This window comes from Mobula hypostoma, chromosome 1 (genome assembly GCF_963921235.1).
Source record: "Mobula hypostoma chromosome 1, sMobHyp1.1, whole genome shotgun sequence".
Taxonomy (NCBI): Eukaryota; Metazoa; Chordata; class Chondrichthyes; order Myliobatiformes; family Myliobatidae; genus Mobula; species Mobula hypostoma.
Genome location: NC_086097.1, coordinates 139,257,556 through 139,277,812, shown reverse-complemented (window position 1 = coordinate 139,277,812; position 20,257 = coordinate 139,257,556). Strand labels below are relative to the sequence as shown.

General features: G+C 44.1%; 1 protein-coding gene across 1 annotated transcript in view; it reads right to left on the bottom strand.

The window, feature by feature from the left end:
* The window catches only part of LOC134344349 (fibrocystin-L-like), a 231,377-nt gene that overhangs the window by 190,318 nt on the left and 20,802 nt on the right, over window positions 1–20,257 (bottom strand). The window contains 8 exon segments of the mRNA XM_063044033.1: window positions 794–928; window positions 4,096–4,200; window positions 4,648–4,805; window positions 5,341–5,484; window positions 6,899–7,034; window positions 11,005–11,164; window positions 14,117–14,208; window positions 15,405–15,535. Of these exon segments, the coding sequence (XP_062900103.1) occupies window positions 794–928; window positions 4,096–4,200; window positions 4,648–4,805; window positions 5,341–5,484; window positions 6,899–7,034; window positions 11,005–11,164; window positions 14,117–14,208; window positions 15,405–15,535 (1,061 nt within the window).

The window sequence follows — 20,257 nt, the reverse complement described above, 5'->3', positions numbered from 1 at the left end:
TTCCTTTGGAAATACATCCACATTGACCCTAGTTCAGAGCTACAGCTGAATACCTTTCTAATCTCTTTAGAACACTGGCAGAAGGGGAATTATCTTCAACAAGAGTGTGAAGTAAGAGCCTGAAACATCAATTCTGGCTCAGAATTTTCCTCCATTTCTCTCAAACTCCTTTCTTCTTCTCCAGTCCTTGCCCTTCCCCATGGCACTTACATTTTTCTCCATGTGAGAGACTGGATACCAAACACTGATGGGGTGTTTACAAGAGATGATCTCAACTCCTCAGCAATTATTAGGAATCCAGTTACAGAGTAAACAGTGACCCAGTTTCCAAGAATTCAGTGTATTCCAGCAGACAAAACACAGAACTACTTAGTCAGGCTACAATATATTAAACATAAAATGAATCCAATTACTGTGGAGTTTGGAATCATTTTGCTGATGTGCAATCTTCTCAGAAGGGTAGAAGATGAGAAGACATTAAGCCTAGCTGGAGATCTTGGAATGGCGGATTTAAGATGCTGATGAGGAGAAATTTCTATGTTCACATGGCAGCATATCAATGTGATTCCTATCCCAGATGCTATTTGTTCTCATTTGTTAAATGGATCAATGGTATAGGGACAGTGTGGGAGAGAAGAGTTATTGAGATCAACCATGACATTAGGAAATGACAGAGCAGAAAGGAGCAGCATGACCTGCTCCTAAACTGGGCTGAACCCTCACACTACCAAGGACCAATGATTTTGAAGCTCTACAAATCAAATGGAAGGAGATAAAGTAGCTGTGGTCTCACCTGATTGTAGGTGTTTAACAGGACAGGCCGATGGGATTGAGCAAAGTCAAACAGATAATACGGGTTTTTGACAGAGTGTCGTCCGCAGAAGGCATCAGTCTCCACCGTCACCTGGCCACTATGATAGCTGTAGCCCTGCAAGGGGAAGAGCAGATTATATTCTATTAACTGACCAGGGTGAGAATCTGGAGCATGTGGATTCAAAGTTGGTGGGGATAAATGTTCAGGCCTTGGGTAGAATCGGGTCAGGCCCGGGAGAAAGGGTGACGTCAGCCTTGGGGGCTGCTAGCTATGGTGAAGATCCAGCCATCTAAGAGCATGCTGTCCTTGGCTACTCTGTGCCAACTTGAACTCCAGACCATGTCGGTGGTGTTGTCTTCTGTGTGTGGTGCACTTGTTGGGAGATTCAAGCAACATACATCAAAGTTGCTGGTGAACGCAGCAGGCCAGGCAGCATCTATAGGAAGAGGCGCAGTCGACGTTTCAGGCCGAGACCCTTCGTCAGGACTAACTGAAGGAAGAGTGAGTAAGGGATTTGAAAGCTGGAGGGGGAGGGGGAGATGCAAAATGATAGGAGAAGACAGGAGGGGGAGGGATGGAGCCGAGAGCTGGACAGGTGATAGGCAGAAGGGGATACGAGAGGATCATGGGACAGGAGGTCCGGGAAGAAAGACGGGGGGGGGTGACCCAGAGGATGGGCAAGAAGTATATTCAGAGGGACAGAGGGAGAAAAAGGAGAGTGAGAGAAAGAATGTGTGCATTAAAAAGAGTAACAGATGGGGTACGAGGGGGAGGTGGGGCCTAGCGGAAGTTAGAGAAGTCAATGTTCATGCCAACCTCACTCCTTCGGAACGCTCTGCTCTCCACTCCCTCCGCACTAATCCTAACATTATTATTAAACCCGCTGATAAGGGGGGTGCTGTTGTAGTCTGGCGTACTGACCTCTACCTTGCCGAGGCACAGCGACAACTCGCGGATACCTCCTCTTATTTACCCCTCGATCGTGACCCCACTAAGGAGCACCAGGCCATTGTCTCCCACACTATCAACAACTTTATCCGCTCAGGGGATCTCCCATCCACTGCTACCAACCTTATAGTTCCCACACCCCGCACTTCCCGTTTCTACCTCCTACCCAAGATCCACAAACCTGCCTGTCCTGGCCGACCTATTGTCTCAGCTTGCTCCTGCCCCACCGAACTCGTTTCTGCATACCTCGACACTGTTTTATCACCCCTTGTTCAATCCCTTCCGACCTATGTTCGTGACACTTCTCACGCTCTTAAACTTTTCGATGATTTTAAGTTCCCTGGCCCCCACCGCTTTATTTTCACCTTGGATGTCCAGTCCCTATATACTTCCATCCCCCATCAGGAAGGTCTCAAAGCTCTACGCTTCTTTTTGGATTCCAGACCTAATCAGTTCCCCTCTACCACCACTCTGCTCCGTCTAGCAGAATTAGTCCTTACTCTTAATAATTTCTCCTTTTGCTCCTCCCATTTCCTCCAAACTAAAGGTGTAGCTATGGGCACCCGTATGGGTCCTAGCTATGCCTGCCTTTTTGTTGGGTTTGTGGAACAATCTATGTTCCGTGCCTATTCTGGTATCTGTCCCCCACTTTTCCTTCGCTACATCGACGACTGCATTGGCGCTGCTTCCTGCACGCATGCAGAACTCGTTGACTTTATTAACTTTGCCTCCAACTTTCACCCTGCCCTCAAGTTTACCTGGTGCATTTCTGACACCTCCCTCCCCTTTCTAGATCTTTCTGTCTCTGTCTCTGGAGACAGCTTATCCACTGATGTCTACTATAAGCCTACTGACTCTCACAACTATCTGGACTATTCCTCTTCTCACCCTGTCTCTTGCAAAAACGCCATCCCCTTCTCGCAATTCCTCCGTCTCTGCCGCATCTGCTCTCAGGATGAGGCTTTTCATTCTAGGACGAGGGAGATGTCTTCCTTTTTTAAAGAAAGGGGCTTCCCTTCCTCCACTATCAACTCTGCTCTTAAACGCATCTCCCCCATTTCACGTACATCTGCTCTCACTCCATCCTCCCGCCACCCCACTAGGAATAGGGTTCCCCTGGTCCTCACCTACCACCCCACCAGCCTCCGGGTCCAACATATTATTCTCCGTAACTTCCGCCACCTCCAATGGAATCCCACCACTAAGCATATCTTTCCCTCCCCCCCTCTCTCTGCATTCCGCAGGGATCGCTCCCTACACAACTCCCTTGTCCATTCGTCCCCCCCATCCCTCCCCACTGATCTCCCTCCTGGCACTTATCCGTGTAAGCGGAACAAGTGCTACACATGCCCTTACACTTCCTCCCTTACCACCATTCAGGGCCCCAAACAGTCCTTCCAGGTGAGGCATCACTTCACCTGTGAGTCGACTGGGGTGATATACTGCGTCCGGTGCTCCCGATGTGGCCTTTTATATATTGGTGAGACCCGACGCAGACTGGGAGACCGCTTTGCTGAACATCTACGCTCTGTCCGCCAGAGAAAGCAGGATCTCCCAGTGGCCACACATTTTAATTCCACATCCCATTCCCATTCTGACATGTCTATCCACGGCCTCCTCTACTGTAAAGATGAAGCCACACTCAGGTTGGAGGAACAACACCTTATATTCCGTCTGGGTAGCCTCCAACCTGATGGCATGAACATTGACTTCTCTAACTTCCGCTAGGCCCCACCTCCCCCTCGTACCCCATCTGTTACTCTTTTTAATGCACACATTCTTTCTCTCACTCTCCTTTTTCTCCCTCTGTCCCTCTGAATATACTTCTTGCCCATCCTCTGGGTCACCCCCCCCCCCGTCTTTCTTCCCGGACCTCCTGTCCCATGATCCTCTCGTATCCCCTTCTGCCTATCACCTGTCCAGCTCTCGGCTCCATCCCTCCCCCTCCTGTCTTCTCTTATCATTTTGCATCTCCCCCTCCCCCTCCAGCTTTCAAATCCCTTACTCACTCTTCCTTCAGTTAGTCCTGACGAAGGGTCTCGGCCTGAAACGTCAACTGCGCCTCTTCCTATAGATGCTGCCTGGCCTGCTGTGTTCACCAGCAACTTTGATGTATGTTGCTTGAATTTCCAGCATCTGCAGAATTCCTGTTGTTTGTTGGGAGATTCACCTGCTTTCCTGACCAGGCAAGCTGTGCCTCACACAAACACACAACTCTGGGACTAAGAGACCAGTATTCTGCCTGGAAACTACAAGAAAGTTATGTTCAGCATGAAGTGAAACTTACTGAAAGTGCAATTCGATTGGCTGATGATTCTTATTAGGATACGTACCCCATCTTCAAAATCATCAAAGTACTTGACTGCATACCCACTGCTATAGCCAGCAATGTGTTCAGGACACTTCACACCCACCAGTCCTTCTAACGCAGCTTTCACCTGTGGGGAAGAGACTGATGAAACTCCTTTCCTTGACCTATTGGCAAACCACCCTTAGTCTCTCTGCTTCTTTTCTGAGTATACATAGTTACCACATCATTTCAGGCAAGTTATTTCCAAAAAAACCTGGTTTAGTTCTTCACAAATGCACACACTGGTGACCAAATTCAAAATGAGCTTTAAGGTGTTGGCTGTTACCACATACAATTGTCCAATAATTAGGACAAAGGATGGGACTGCCATGATTTCCAAATTTTCGCTATTTGCAGCACGAGTTATATTGGTTGGTAAGCGATATGTTAACCTCCTATGAAAATCTCCACTCTGTACCCAGTCAGTCCAAGCCTGTGTTCCCACTTCCCCACATGGCAGATCTCTTCCATAGCAACGACCGCAGTGGAATAATACACAGACAAATACAAGTGTACTGAACGAGATGTGACGCACCTCATCAGCAGTAGCTGCACTTGGAAGGGGCCTGGAATTGATCCCGTCCAGCCTCAGTGTGAAAGTGTCCATACTGGGTCTCCCCTTGACTTGCTCCACCACTTCGATGGTGATTTTGCTTCCTACCAACGCCTCGTGCTGGAGTAAATCAAAATCCCCTTCACAGGAACAATGAGAAAGCAATGTTAAAGAGGCAAGAGATTCCTTAACATTGATTGGATTCCACTGCTCTGCATTCTCCCTGTAGAAGTATGAGTGCACAGAATTAGAGGTGTGTAAACGACTGTGTGTGCCCATGTATAGAGATGTGTATTTGTGCCTGTGTGGGCATGAGTGTAGGGAAGGGTATGTGGAGCAGGAATATGTTTGTGCATGCATCCATGCGTGTGCTGTGGCTGTGTTGGACCAGTGTCAATATATGTTTACGTGCACGTAAATGTATGGATGTGTGGTGCATGAGTGTGTTTGTGGACATGGTCATAAATTAGTTCGAGGGGAAGGTGGTCACTCAGACCTGGGAGCAAAGCAGCTTTAGGTTGGAGGAGGTGGGCAGGATGAGGGATGCTTCCAGGACAATACCTCTCAGCCAACACGGGAGTGTTCTCAACGAGGAGTGGGCAAGAGATTTGTCAGCCGGGCTGGGCCAGTTTACTCACCGCCGAGAACGCTTGTGCATGTTGAAGCATTGTTTACCTCTTGTGGAGATGAAAGTCACTGTGTGGGCAAAGCCCTGGCTGATTGCTGTGCTTGACACTTTCACTGTATCAGGTTTAATCGACCACAGATCATTTAAAGCCTGCTCAATCTGTTCACCCGAAGCATCTGTGGGAAGAAGTCCTGGGGGGGTGGGTGGGGAATAGTCAAGAGTCAATAACTCAAAGTAAGGAAATGATCCCCAAACCATTGTCCCTGACCTAAATCTTGTTCAAGGAAAGGCATTGTTACACTCAGCATATGTAAAGAAAAAAAATGACCATTTATTCATATTTCCAGAACATCCCAAAGCACGTCACAACACACAAATCACTTTCAGGTGTTGTTCTGGCAAATATGACAACTCGTACAGCGCAAGTTTTCACAAAGGATGAAAGGGATCTGTGACTAGATACAGAAATTAAAAACTCTGCAACCACTGGAAATCTGAATTAGACAGGAAACGTGGAGATACTCAGCATCTGTGGTGAAAGAAACAGAGTGACCCAAAACAGCACGTCCAGAAAGGTCACAACTTCTGACGAAAGCCCACCAACCTGAATCTGTTTCACTCATCGCAGTCGCTGCCTGACCCAGATTATATTTTAGCTATGACCAAATGGGCATGACTGGAGGCTGATTAGTGAGCAGGACATGGGGTGAATACTGCCCTGCTCCCCCAGTCTATAAGTAAACCTGCTTATACAACACATATACAAGAGAGACACTAATTCACGTGTTGGGTTAGAATACTGTACCCACAACTTCTATCAGAGAGCCAGACATGTGGAGTGCAGCCTCCAGTACCTGCCACAAGAGTCCTTAAATATGGGCAATGAAATTGAGATGGGTCTATTGATTACCACCACAACATGACCAGAGGATAGCTAATCAATGCATCATTTGAAATCTACAGTCTCTATAATTTGTCCTCAGTAATTATGCAATTATTTAGGATTTGATCTATTAACAGTGACATTAACAGTTGGAAGCATTTGACAATGCTTACTGGCAAGGTCATACAGATGTAAAAGGATTAATTTGGACCAGAATCTGGATAGGAAATAGTTAAACCCCAGATATCAGAGAAACAACTATGGGCGTTTCACTGGACTTCTTCTATAAAAATGCACAAAGACATATTCTGGAGGTTGCTGGTGGGAGAGTCCAACTGGACCCCAATAATATCTAGCTCAATGTGACGATGGTTACACTGTTCCAAGCAAGACAGTTAACTCCAAACAGGGATGAATTTAAAAATGAGGATCACAGGGGCTCACCTTTGGAATGATTTACCTGACTGTGGGCTGCTTCTAGTTCATTTGTAACCTACAAAAACAGATACACAATGGAGAACAATTTGCAGGGACTTGGAGAAAGCTGCTGAGTTGGATTAGCTGTGTTACTCTCTGAAAGAGGAGACATATTCAATGGGCTGAATACCCTCCTCCACTAAAGGTATTGATTTATTGAAATAACTTCCCCATCCCTAGAGTCTCGTAATTATTCCTTTTCCACAATTTTTCTAGTTCTCACTTGAACGTTCCTGCTGGCATACCTGTGAGCTCCTGGTTGTAGATGAGCCGAAACCAGTGGAATGAGCAGGAGTCAGAGTCCCAGCAAGGACTGGTGATGGTGACCTGCTGAACCTCACTGACCGCTCTTCCTATTGTCCAGTTCTCCAGGGTTACAACCTAAAATTGCAAGATAAAAGGGTGTTAAATCAAATCCTGCCAGATGATCTTGTACAAAGTGTTTCAACAAATGAATACTAGATTATAATTTGCTTCCATTCTGTCTCCATAAAATACACATTGCCAGAATCTAGTTTGGCACTAGTTTGCAAAATGTTTGTAAAAACCAATTGCCAAACAACTCACTTTTCCTGATACAATGAAATCCTCTTTATCCAGGACTACTGAGATACACTGGTGCAAGGCAGTGATTTCAGCATCACTCCAGAGCGAGGACTGAACCCTCACCCTGGAGTGACAGAGTGACCACGACTGGAGATGACAACTTAGCTTTGTTAGTGCAGTCCAATATCGAATGATCCTTGCTGGGTGGCTCACTTTGTAAAGATGCTGACTGCTCTCCAGCCTCGGAGTACAGCCCACTTGGGAGAGGGTTCTCCAAAGTGACAGGGGGTGCAGTGGGGAACAGTTCAGCTACCGTTGAGAGAGCTGAGAAACATTTATGATCAGCACTTATCAAGTCAAGTCAGGTCACTTTTTATTGTCATTTCAACCATAACTGCTGGTACAGAACATAGTAAAAATGATACAATGTTTTCCAGGACCATGGTGCTACATGAAACAACACAAAAACTACACTGAACTACGCAAGAAAAAAACCCACAAAAACTACACTGAACTACGCAAGAAAAAACCCCACAAAAACTACACTAGACTACAGACCTATCCAGGACTGCAAAAAGTGCACAAAACATTGCAGGCATTACAATAAATAATAATAAATAATAAACAAGACAGTAGGCACAGTAGAGGGTATAGTACGTTGGTGTCAAGCCAGGCTCTGGGCATTGAGGAGTCTGATGGCTTGGGGGAAGAAACTGTTATATAGTCTTGTCGTGAGAGCCCGAATGCTTCGGTGCCTTTTTCCAGATTTCAGGAGGGAGAAGAGTTTATATGAGGGGTGCCTGGGGTCCTTCATTATGCTGTTTGCTTTGCCGATGCAGCGTGTGGTGTAGATGTCTGTGATGGCGGGAAGAGAGACCCCAATGATCTTCTCAGCTGACCTCACTATCCGCTGCAGGGTCTTGCAATCCGAGATGGTACAATTTCCAAACCAGGCTGTGATGCAGCTGCTCAGGATGGTTGGGCTGAGTGAACTGACTGAATTCAGACCTGTGGGTGGACCTCTCCCACACTGATATAACACAACTTGCTTGCTCCTTCACTGCATGATAGCCCAACCATTACAGACCCATGCAAAAACTAGGGGCCTGTTAGAGTGATTTTTTGGGGTTTAGGTCATTTACATTTAGCAAATGGCTTTGGCTACCAGTCTTCTGTTCCTTGACAATGTATTGTGGATTTAATTTGGAACAATGCATTTCCTAAATGCTGTGAATCCCAGTCCAGATGCTGCTGGCATCTGTGGGATGGATGCGAACCAGAAGGTGTGAAGTTTGCATGTAGCTTCAAAAGGAAGCATTGTCTATACTTTGTAAATATGGAATTGTCCTTTGTGTTTAGCAAATTAATATCAAGCCCCAGGTTGGGCCAGCAGACCTTAACACTGAAAGCGTCTCCGTATGATGCCAGCTGTACCTTGTTTTGTCGAACAAAGAAGCTGCTTTGTATCTACCAGTAATTTTCTCCGGCGATTTCATTCACGTAACAACATCTTGTGTCAGAAGTGGGATACCTTTCTGACCAACCGTGTGGCCAGCCTTCTTAGCACTCTAAGTGGGTGAGTATTTTCTAATATAGCACTCACACTTGGATCTGTTCGGGTCGGTGGTACACGGGAACATGAAGTATCACAAACGCAGAGAGCTGAACTGGTAGATATAAAAGTAGTGTGTGCGTGTGCATGTGTGTTTATGTAAGCAAGGAAACTTTGAGTGTTAATTTGCTCAGACGGAGCCACCAGTTGTGAAGGGTAGTTGCCGACTGTTCGGGTCGTCAGAGTGGGGGCGTGTATACCATTCGGGGAGCTGCAGTTTAGCGTACACGTTTTGCCAGTGTGGTGCAAAGGAAAACCGCAGGCATCATGAGTTCAGGTGCTCAAAAGTGGCAGATTGCAGAGTACATACTCTGCAGGTTTAAGTATGTGCTGTTTAACTGGTATTTTGCGTAGTGTGGGAATTAATGTGGAGGTATTTCAGGGAGAGGTTTTACCCGGATATATATGTCGCGATGGCACCTATTGAGATCAAGAAACGTCAGGCTGAGAACCCTGATGATCCAAGCCAGCCCTTGACAATGATTACAACTATTCATAAGCCCTTCACCCCGGGGAGAAACAGAGCATTTTGTCAGAGTTGCCCTCACTTAAAGTCGCATGTGGGAATTCCCAATTCTGGTGTAAGCTCGAGGAAATGGTTGAAATTCACCAGATACACCCTAAAGATATACACGTGTTGGTAAAAGCGAAGTGCCTGAGGAATATGTGGGACAGTATTGCCCAGGGGGTGCGGGATGGTACATGGGCAACTACTGGGAAAGCCAGCAATGAAGAAAGATATCGCTTTTTTCAAGGAGAAGTGAGGCAGCGACTGGGGGGAGGTAAGAGTAATTGGGGAATGATAATGGCAATGATTCAAAAAGCTAATGAGACAGCCATGGATTATGCAGAACATAAATATCAAGTGTATGAAGAGTATTCTGGGTTGGATAATCCAGGGAGGGACGACCAAGTCTTCCTGAAAATGCTGAAGGAAGGCCTGAGCTCAGCCCACCAGGAAGTTTTAGATTTAGGCATAACAGTGGGGTCGAATCACTCTGCGATAGTTTCATGGGCTAGGGAGGTAGACCAAAGAAGGTACAAGAGAGATCATAAAGTGACTATAGTGGATGCAGCAGCTGTGATGTCCCAGAGAGAGTGTTTTGTTTGCCGGCAACCAGGGCATGAAGCAAGGAACTGCTGAAATAGACGTGGGAGGGTAAAGGAGTTGATATGCTACAGGTGTGGCCTACTGGGACCTGGTTGGAGGCAATGTCCAAAAAAAAAAGAGGGAAGAAAAACAGGTGAACATCACAGCAGACACACAATCTCCCACCCCACCGGTGCCCAGTCTGAACAATCTGGCTGCCGATCAGATTATAGAGCTAGAAAAGATGGCTCCTAGGACAGGAAAACGATGTGGCGGCAAGCCCCACTGCCAGCGCTGGTGACCCACAGATGTACACAACAGCATTGTTGGGGGGGCGGGCAATGCAGTATGTTAGTGGACACAGGGGCATCGGTATCAATAGCAGACCTACCCTTGCCAATAACCGGACAGGCCATTTTTATTAGGGGTGTGGGAGGAAAAAGTGAAAAGCAGAAAGAAGCAAGTCGCAAATACTCGAAATTGGGGGAGTGCAGCTTCCAGTGTATTTCTGGGTATGTCCAAATAATGAGGGCACCATCCTTGGAATTGACATCCTAAGGGAAGCAGGGGCCGTAATCGATTTGGGAAAGGGAGAAATAACATGGACAGTCAGGGGCAACGAACGGGTACAACCAACAGAATACACAACCTGACTAGCATAGTCGCAGCTGCCCCAATCACGAAGATTGTGGTGGAACCAGCAGTTCCCAGTTGTGTGGGCTAGACACAAGCAATATTGTAGTGAAGTAAACATAAACACAATTAAAATAAATGGGGACCTGTATAAACCCCATAAGCAGTAGCCTATAAAATCTGACACACTGACAGCTGTCCAGGGTATAGTGAAGGAACAAAAACATCAGGGGATACTCAGAGAGATTGCAGCCACTGCTAACTCGCCTATATGGCCAGTTAAGCCCAGTGGATCATATCCATTAACAACAGGCTATACCGCCCTTAAGACCATGCTGAGACTGCTTTAACCTGAGTCCAGTGTTTCCACTGGCTGCCTCGCCGAGTCCACACGCAGTCACGAGTATCAGTGGTTGATTGCCTGGTCTAATGGGAGCTGTGCCCCAGGATACTCATGGTTCAGAACTGACCTGCTTCTCATAGACAACCTGGGAGAGTGACCTGATGTACTGCTGTTCATTGATGGAGTCAGCTGTCTGCTGCTCGGTGTAAGAGGTAGTGTTGTGGTACACAGCAACAGATACAAAGGATGATGATGTGGTTTCCTGCAGGAGCACTTCCATGTAATATCTGTGAAGCAAACAGTTCCTCCTGTCAATCTATTGCACATTGGATGCTTGCCAGTCTGTGGTCATGTATAGTTTGTCATAAATTCTATTGTATTTCTTTATTTTGCTGCAAGAAAACAAATCTGAGTGTAGAAAAAGGTAAAATACATGGTCTTTGACAATAAATTTACTTTGACTTGATAGCCCCTCAGCTACTGCTGAGAAGCAATGAAAATGGACCTATCTTTAACAGGCCACACTACTTCCCCCAATTCCACTATTATTATAGGTTGGTTGGGTTTCCCCACAGGACTGAAAACTATCACCTTTGTGCATAGACATAGGGGAGAGAATTCTGATTCTTCGATCTCCTACTCCCTCCAACCCTTGGGCTCCCACCTCCCCCCACGACCCCTCCATCAACCCTTGGGCTCATCATCCAGGCTGACATGCCAATGCAGCACCTAGAATTGTGGTTGTGGCTGTAGTTTCTTTGTTGGGAGAGTCTCAACAGGGGATACAACCAGAAGGGATCGGTCATTTCAAACTGGGAAATCTAGAACTTACTTCTTTGAGAGTGGCTGGTGGCAGGTCTCTAGATCAGCGGTCCCCAACCACCGGGCCGCAAAGCATGTGCTACCGGGCCGCGAGGAAACAATATGATTTGGCGATAGGAGTCAGATGCACCTTTCCTCATTCCCTGTCACGGCCACTGTTGAGCTTGAACGCACGCGAGCTCATTACCCACGCGTCATCCATGTCAGCGCGGGAAGGAGATCAACTCCTCGAGCTTGCAAATGACGGCGGGCTGAAAAGCATGTTTGACATAACATCTCTGCCGGCATTCTGGATCAAAGTCAAGGCTGAATATCCTGAAATAGCTACGGAAGCACTGAAAATGTTGCTTCCATTTCCAACATATCTCTGCAATGAGTGCAACGAAAACTAAATTGCAGAATAGACTAGACATAAGGAACCCCCTTCGAGTATCGCTGTCTCCCATCACCCCTCTATGGGACTGTGTTGTCGCAGGAAAACAAGCCCAGGGCTCCCACTGATTCAGCAATATTGGTGTGTTGCAATATTTTATATGTTCATACGGGGAAATTATGTGCTGTGTGTTTAATATCCAAACGTTACTTAAAATGTTACGATGCTATTGACTTATAAATGACTTATATAACCATATAACAATTACAGCATGGAAACAGACAATCTCTGCCCTTCTAGTCCGTGCCGAACGCTACTCTCACCTAGTCCCACCGACCTGCACTCAGCCCATAACCCTGCATTCCTTTCCTGTCCATATACCCATCCAATTTTTCTTTAAATGACAAAATCGAACCTGCCTCTACCACTTCTACTGGAAGTTCATTCAACACTTACTTCAAGCTCCCCTGTCCTCCCCTGATAATTGACTTATCACTATATTCATGCATGGAAAATATGCGCTATGTGTTTAATATTAAATTCGTTAGATAAACCCTTTTAGAAACGAAATTGAGTGTATTAGCCACTTATCACCTATACAGTACTGTCTTCCGGTCGTGATTAACACCGACACCCCCCCTGCAACCAGAATCGCAAAAGACGATTTGTAGAAAAAAATGGGCATGTACACACATGCACAAGGCACGCATGCGCACTGGTGCCCGCGCAAGGCTTCATGGTCATTGTAGTCTTACTTTGGGTAAACCCAACGTATTTGACAGCTACTCTTGTCTGTTGGCAACCCCCCCCACCGGTCGGCCGGTCCGCAAGAATATTGTCAATAATAAACCGGTCCGCAGTGCAAAAAAGGTTGGGGACCCCTGCTCTAGATTCTCTGTCTCAGAGGGCGGTGGGCAGATCATTAGAAATATTTATGGTGGGGGTAGACAAACCGAGAAAGGAAGATCAGGAATTGAGGGTGATGGACAGCTGGCACAGAAGAGTTGAGGTCAGCATAGATCAGAATGTCAGAACAGCTGTGAGGGACTGAGTAGCCTCTCTCACTCCCAGTCACACATTTCTGCTCAGCTCTTGAGGACTTTGCAGGCAGAGCAGTTTATGTTCACTGGGATGGGGGCTCTCACTTTAAATGCTGCTTCCTGTGGCCAGTTCTCCCACAGCAAAAAGAAGTTCTGATCGACATTCTGTTTATTCAAAAGTTAGGCTTGATGTAGACTTGTAAACTATATCATCCTTTGGCCTCAATTTTGGGAAAGTGATGTTGTATTGAAATGTCCCTGCACCTCTCAGTATATGATCAGCATGAAAGTGTTGGGCCAAAGGGCTGGTTTCTTTGCTGTATGACTATCATTCTTTCATGAGTGAGATCTCAAGGACTGTTTCTAACATGTGTTGTGGGATCTTACTTACTCAGGCCCAAGCTCATTGACCCACTGAGGAGCACAACCAGCTAGCGACCGTGTGAAGCAGCTAGAAACAATTATCAACAATTTTAATATCCAAGGACCAAAATCTGATGACGGCTTTGCCCAGTTTTTAATCACAGAATGGCACAGTGGAGTGGGGTGGGGGGATACATGATGTGGTGAGAGTGAGACAAATACATTCTGCTGTTTTGAACTTTGCATCAGCTGATGGTTTTATAGGTTGAAGTATACTCAATTCCTCTCCTTGGTATGCTGTGATTCCTTAGCATTCTCAACAAGATTTCAGAGTTATTATTTCCAAAGAAATTTTAATTTCCTATTTCTTAATTTTAATCTTAAAATAGACTATATACAAATTTTCAGTTAAACATGGAAAATACACGTAAATATGTAATCCAACAATTCATTGATGTAAATTTTATGAAGTATGCATAAGTTATGAGGGGAAATGATTAGCTAAATGTGATCAATGCACCACTTGCAAATTGGCAGATATAAATTGTATTCACTATTTTAATTGTGTGAATATATTTTGTTTGTAATTTCACAATTGTTAATATGGAAGTTTTAGAAGACTTGAAGAGTTAGATACCCACTCTTTCCTTTCTTCTAGTTGCAGTATATCAGAGGCTTGGCTGGAGAACCATGTGTAACTCCAGGTCTTCCTGGAGCCATAGGCAATTTTAACCTAGGGAATGATGCAAAGGTGGAACATATGTTATTAGTCTACACAAGTTCCTTCTTTATTTCTAATTAGAGGCAGCATCTACTAGTTCTCAAATGTTGTCAAAGTGACCAGTTTGTGTGCATGCAACTTATCAGACGTCATTATTTGAAGTCATTCTTTTCCAGTGAAACAGGGATGTGCCCCCTCCCCCTCACTGTCAGTTTACTGCTGGGCTCAAAGAAACATCATGTATGGCTTTACTGCAGAGTACTCAGGAACATGTAAAATGTGACTCTCTAACTAAATCAAGGCAGACCTCAAGCTGCTCAGCATCACACGAAGATGCAGAACAAAACAGGCCCTTCAGCCCATCGAGTCCCTGCTGACATTGGATAATCCATTTGCACTAATCCTAAAAAAAATCTCACTTTTATTCTCCCCACATTCCCACCGACTCTTCCTAGACTGTACCCCTCACATACACACTAGCAACCAATGAATCCACTAACCTGCTTGTCCTTGGGAAGTGGGAGGAAGCTCGAGCACCTGGAAGAGGCCCCCATGGTCACGTGGAGAACATCCATGTTGCACACAGACAGTGCCAGAGGTCAGGATTGAACCCAGGTCTCTCTTGCTTTGAGGCAAATGCTCAGATGCATCACTGCTACGGATTTCAGAGCCCTCACTGCTCCTGTATTTTATGCAGTCATTCCACAATCTAACTATCTGCAATCTCACAATCTAGCACTCTATATCAATCTGTTACCATCCTTGTCCACTCTGTCTCTCAATAGCATCCCGGTGAAGATATTTTCCCAAAATACAGATTCAACTCCACTGGATACATGCTTCTAAATTACTTGCTCAGGATTGGAAGTGCTTCATTTTAAAATTTATTTTCCACAAATATACACATTTATCAGGATACCTGAGGGACAAAATTCTGTAACCCCATTCCCAGTCACGCACATCTGCAGCAACTTACTGAAGACCTGCATTGTTATTGAATATGACTCTGTCTCACTGGTGTCAGGGAGACTCACCCATTCTCACAGCTATAGTCACATTGTTAAAACTGATAGCAGTTCTCGTCACTATCGTTCACATGTATGAAACCTCAACATTCACAAGGATCTATTGGCTGTTGTTAAATTCATACGAAAGCCAACAGAATCGGTGAACATTCAAGCATGATTACAAAATATCTCTTTATATACCTTATCCTGAGGATGCCCGGTTAAGCTAAGGTAAAGTTCGTATACACCGCTCCCTCTGATGTAGAAACGGTAATCATCAGTCACTGGAGCAACAAAGAATCCACTAAGACGGGTAACAGATGGACTCCATGCTGTGGAGGATTTATAAAAGGCCTCATCAACCCATGATGCTGAGTATCCCACACTACTTTCATTGTAGTTTGGCAAGTCACTCAGGGTACCACCCTTCCAAGTTTCCACCTTCAAACCTCTTCCTCCTAAACAACAGATAATTGACAAAGTCAATACTTGCAAAGAAAGACTGATTTTAGTTTATGTCCTACTAGTAGCAGTACTGTAAACAGTTATTGGCCCTGTAGAGTTCATACCGCAAGCATCAGAGTACAAATGTACAATTCTGAGGCCGGATGCACTTCACACATGGCCCCTCAGCTTTATTGTAACTTAGGGAACGTACATTTCCAGGTGAAAATACTCAGAAAAGTGTCTGAATTTATTTATATACTTCATTTTAATGTTAAAATATGGCACATTAAAGTGTTTAAATTACATACATTTAATTTTCTTTAATTACTGAAGCCTAGATGGACTGTCATTAAATATCTCTGGGTCATGTTACAATGGCTCAAAAGCCTCCTGTAGCGGTGAACTGGGTCAGTTTCAGAATTCACAGTGTCTGATGACAAATGTTTTACTTGTTCCAAGTGTCACTGAAGCAACCAAAGTCAAGTTTATGGCCGTATACACAGGTGCAATGAAACACTTACTTGCCATAGCATCACAGGCACATTGCATCATATAAGCAGCAGTCACAAGAGAAACAAATTATACAGAAGCTTTACAAAGAAGTACACAATTTTAAAAAAAGTCCCTTGTCATGCAAACTGTAGTGATCAGAGCTTGGCCTGTTGGTTCAAGAGCTGAATATTTGAAAGAATGTAGCTGTTCTTGAACGTGGCAGTGTGGGACTTCAGGCCTCTGTACATTCTGCCCAATAGAAGATGTAAAAAGATGGCGTAGTTCATTTAGTGGGGTCTTTGATATGGACGTTGGCTTTTTGAGGCAGCACCTCTTGTAGCTACTACCAACGGTGGGGAGGGATGTACCCTGAATGTATTGGGCAGGGTCTACTACTCTCTACAGCTTAAAGCCCTACACATCCAATTGCTATACCAGGCCATGAAGCAACCAGTATACTTTCAACAGTATATCTACAGAAGTCTGTTACAGTGTTTGGTGATGACACCAAACCTCCTAAGACACTGGCACACTTTGCTTATGACTGCAACTGTATGCTGGGCCCAGGATAGTCACCCAACATATTAAGCTGTGTGTGCTTACAATAAAAACAGCCACCTTGCCTTAAAGCTTCCCATCGGAGGAGATTGTAGTAACTAGGCAGGATAACTAGTACATAGTAATAGCAGCAGAGAGAAAATAATTTAACTCAAGGATCTATGCAAATCTCCACCTACTTCCCTTTTTCCAATGAATACTTTGCCCATATGTGCCTCCCTCATTCATCTCACATTGTGGCAGCAAGTCCACTCCTGCCCATTGACTAAAGGTGCAGAATTGCAGTTGATTTAGAAGTAACTACCTTATGCTTATGCCTCATATGTTTTTACTCCCCAGAAATAAAAACTTCAGCATGTGTACTCCTAATTCTAAAGAACTCCATCAAGGCAGTCTTCAATGATCCCTTTCATTCAAGAATATATAAACAGAGGCAGTTGGCCACTCAGCCCCTCCAGTCTAATCTGCTGTTCAATAAGGCCATGAGCGATCCAATATTGGCCTCAACACTCACCTTCCCACTCTCTCCCCATCCCTCAATTCCTATTTAGTTGAAATGTATGTCAATCACTATTATCAATATATTCACTAATTCCACCGCCACACTCAAATTTAAAGATTCACACTTCAGAAAAAAATTCCTTCTTCTCAGTCTTAAATGGGTGACCATTATTTTGAAACCATGCCCTTCCAGATGTAACCATTCTCTCAACACCCAGCCTGCTGATTCACCTCAGAATACTAAAAGTTCCAATACAAATAACTTCCATTCTTCTAATCTCCGATAAACATCTCAAAGGCATGCCTATTCTTTCTCCCCAGAAATAAACCAGTTGAACCTTCTTGGCACCATATCCAATGTAAGCATGGAGACAATATCATACGGTTGCATCAAAATATCCCCATTTTCAATCCCCCTTTGCAATAGAGCCAACACCCAGTTAACCTTCCTAACAACTTCTTTGCAGAGTGGATAACTTTACATCTTGCCACATTGTATTTCATTTGCAAATTTCATAACCACTCACTTAGCTTACCCCTATCCTTTTGTATCTCCTCACAACTTACTACCTTTATACCACCGGAATGTTCACCACAGTACGCTCAATCCCTTTATCCAATTTATTTTCATGCATTGTGTGTTCCTGAGGATCCTGAGTGTTCCTAGGGATTCTTCTGGCATCCCAGTAATGACTGGTCTACAGGTTACAAATAATCAACTTCCCCTGAATCCATTTTCTCCTTGTTAGCCACTCTCTTGTATTGTGCCAACTTTGCCCTCTTATCTTAACTTTCATGTGGCAATTTATCAAATACTTTCTAAAATCCAAGAAGATCGCATCAATGGGATCATCTTTATGCCCCCTCTCAGTTGTTACAATGTTCAAAGACCTCTAGAACATTTTATCAAACACCATTTTGCTTTCATAAAGCTGCATTTACTCTGTTTAATCCAAGAGCACACATGTTGTTCAGAACAGAAGCATGATTAGCTTGTGTGGTGCTGCCCTTGTTGTTTCCAGATACAGAAGAAGCTAACTGACCCACCTACATGTTCTCAGTCCTAAAATCTCATGGGTTTGTTCCATCATACCTTCCCCAACTAATTGACTAGTTCAGATTGAAACCAATGAATGAATCCCTACACTAGACTGGAGAGCAGCTGACACACTTAGTTTGATACCACTTAACTGCAGGAAGAGAGTGCATTGTGGTAACAGCAACAAGGGACTGGTGTGATTAATTAGATTGTTGATTGATTCCTGCTTGCTCCCTTGGAATTCCTTGTTAAACAAACCACATGAAATAGCTTTGTGTCTTATTTTCTCCTTCCAGTGAATTGTTTAGAATTTTTTTTTTGTCATCTTTGTTAATTGGTAGAGGCACCTATAAATGTTTGTTTGGAGCTAGACTCAGAAATATCTGATTGAATCCATATTTCTTTGGGACATCGTAAGGCTAGGAAAGGTACTGCAGAAAAGCTTGTTTTCCTTTAGGGTTTATAGAAGAAACTTTGAATTGGTCTAATAGAAGACTCCCTTCCCCACCATGCATGTGAGACAGCATTAGTCAAGGTGAGGAGGTTGTTCAGGGACTCACAGATCAGAATTTATAATTTTAATTTGTACTCATGATGGTAAAATCAATCCCTGTTGTCCAACTTAAGCTATATCTGAATGTAGGATGTGATTCTGATTAATAAAGTTTATCTAATGGAAAATGTTGTGAAGCCTTGTTATTCAAGGGACTGAACTGAATGCTGCCCACTTACCATAAGGATAGTCTACAAATCAGTCTGACAAGCCTACTATGCAAGTGGCACTTTAGCTCATAGGCAACACATGATTCAGAAGGTCAGGTTACTCCAGAAACATGAATATAGGCCTATAGTTGAAGGAAGGTCAGGTTGTCTGAGATGCTAAACTAACGACCTATTCAATAAGATGGACTTGAATGATTCAGAGGATTATATTAAGCAATTGGTTACACCATTAATCAGATCACTTATGGCACGGTCACCTCTGGGATTGTTCTCTGAATAGGTTTGTTGTTATGTATGTTTCCATTACAAAAACATCCAGAGCATTTAATAGCGTCAAACTCCCCAAAGCATCTCACTGGAGAGATATGAGACTAAATGGTATCCCATGCAGGGAGATGAGGATGGGTGACCAAAGGCTCAGCCAATCAGGGATTAAGCAATGTCTTGAAGCAGAGCTGAAGGCATTGCCATCAATGGTGGAGGAAAGGGAAGTTGCTATGACATTGAAAATATTAAGTTGGCCATAAAACACTCCATCTCTTGATAATATACAGATTGCTCCTAGACATGTCTTTTTTTGTCATACCACTTGAATTACCAGATGATTGGAGATTGGCAAATGTTATGCATTTGTTTAAGAAGGATAATAGGGATAATTTTGGGAATGGATGAAGGTAGAACAATGGATGTGGTGTATAGGGATTTTAGTAAGACGTTTGACAAGATTACCCTCATTAAATTGATTCAGAAAGTCAGGAGGCATGGAATCCAGGGATACATCACTGCGTGGATTGAGAATTGACTTGCCTACAGAAAGCAGAGGGAGGTAGAAGATGGAGGAAGGATATGCCTGTGTATGCTGGAAAATGTTAACTATTTCTGAGGAAGAGTATTTGCAGGTTAGATGCACTTGAACCACCCGGCTCTTCTCTTTAGTTAATTTGTCCAACATAAGCTCGAGCCAAGTAGTTGGGGTTTGTGTAGGATTGTGTGCCATGGTGACTGAGATTAAGTGTGCTGATATAATTAATATTATAGAATTAATCTAGTTTAGGATACCAACCACATGAACTAGATTAGAAATAAGTGGCCAGTTATAGTACCGTGAATATCTAACACATTGTCCTGTTTATGCTTAATACAATCATATCTAGTCATTAACCAATACTTTAATATTTATGTCATTTAACATCAGCTAAGAATATATTAATAATTTGATATACTTACCATATTACATTTTTGATGAAAATATGTTAATTAAAATAAACTACCTAGGAAAACTGTTCTGGAAAAA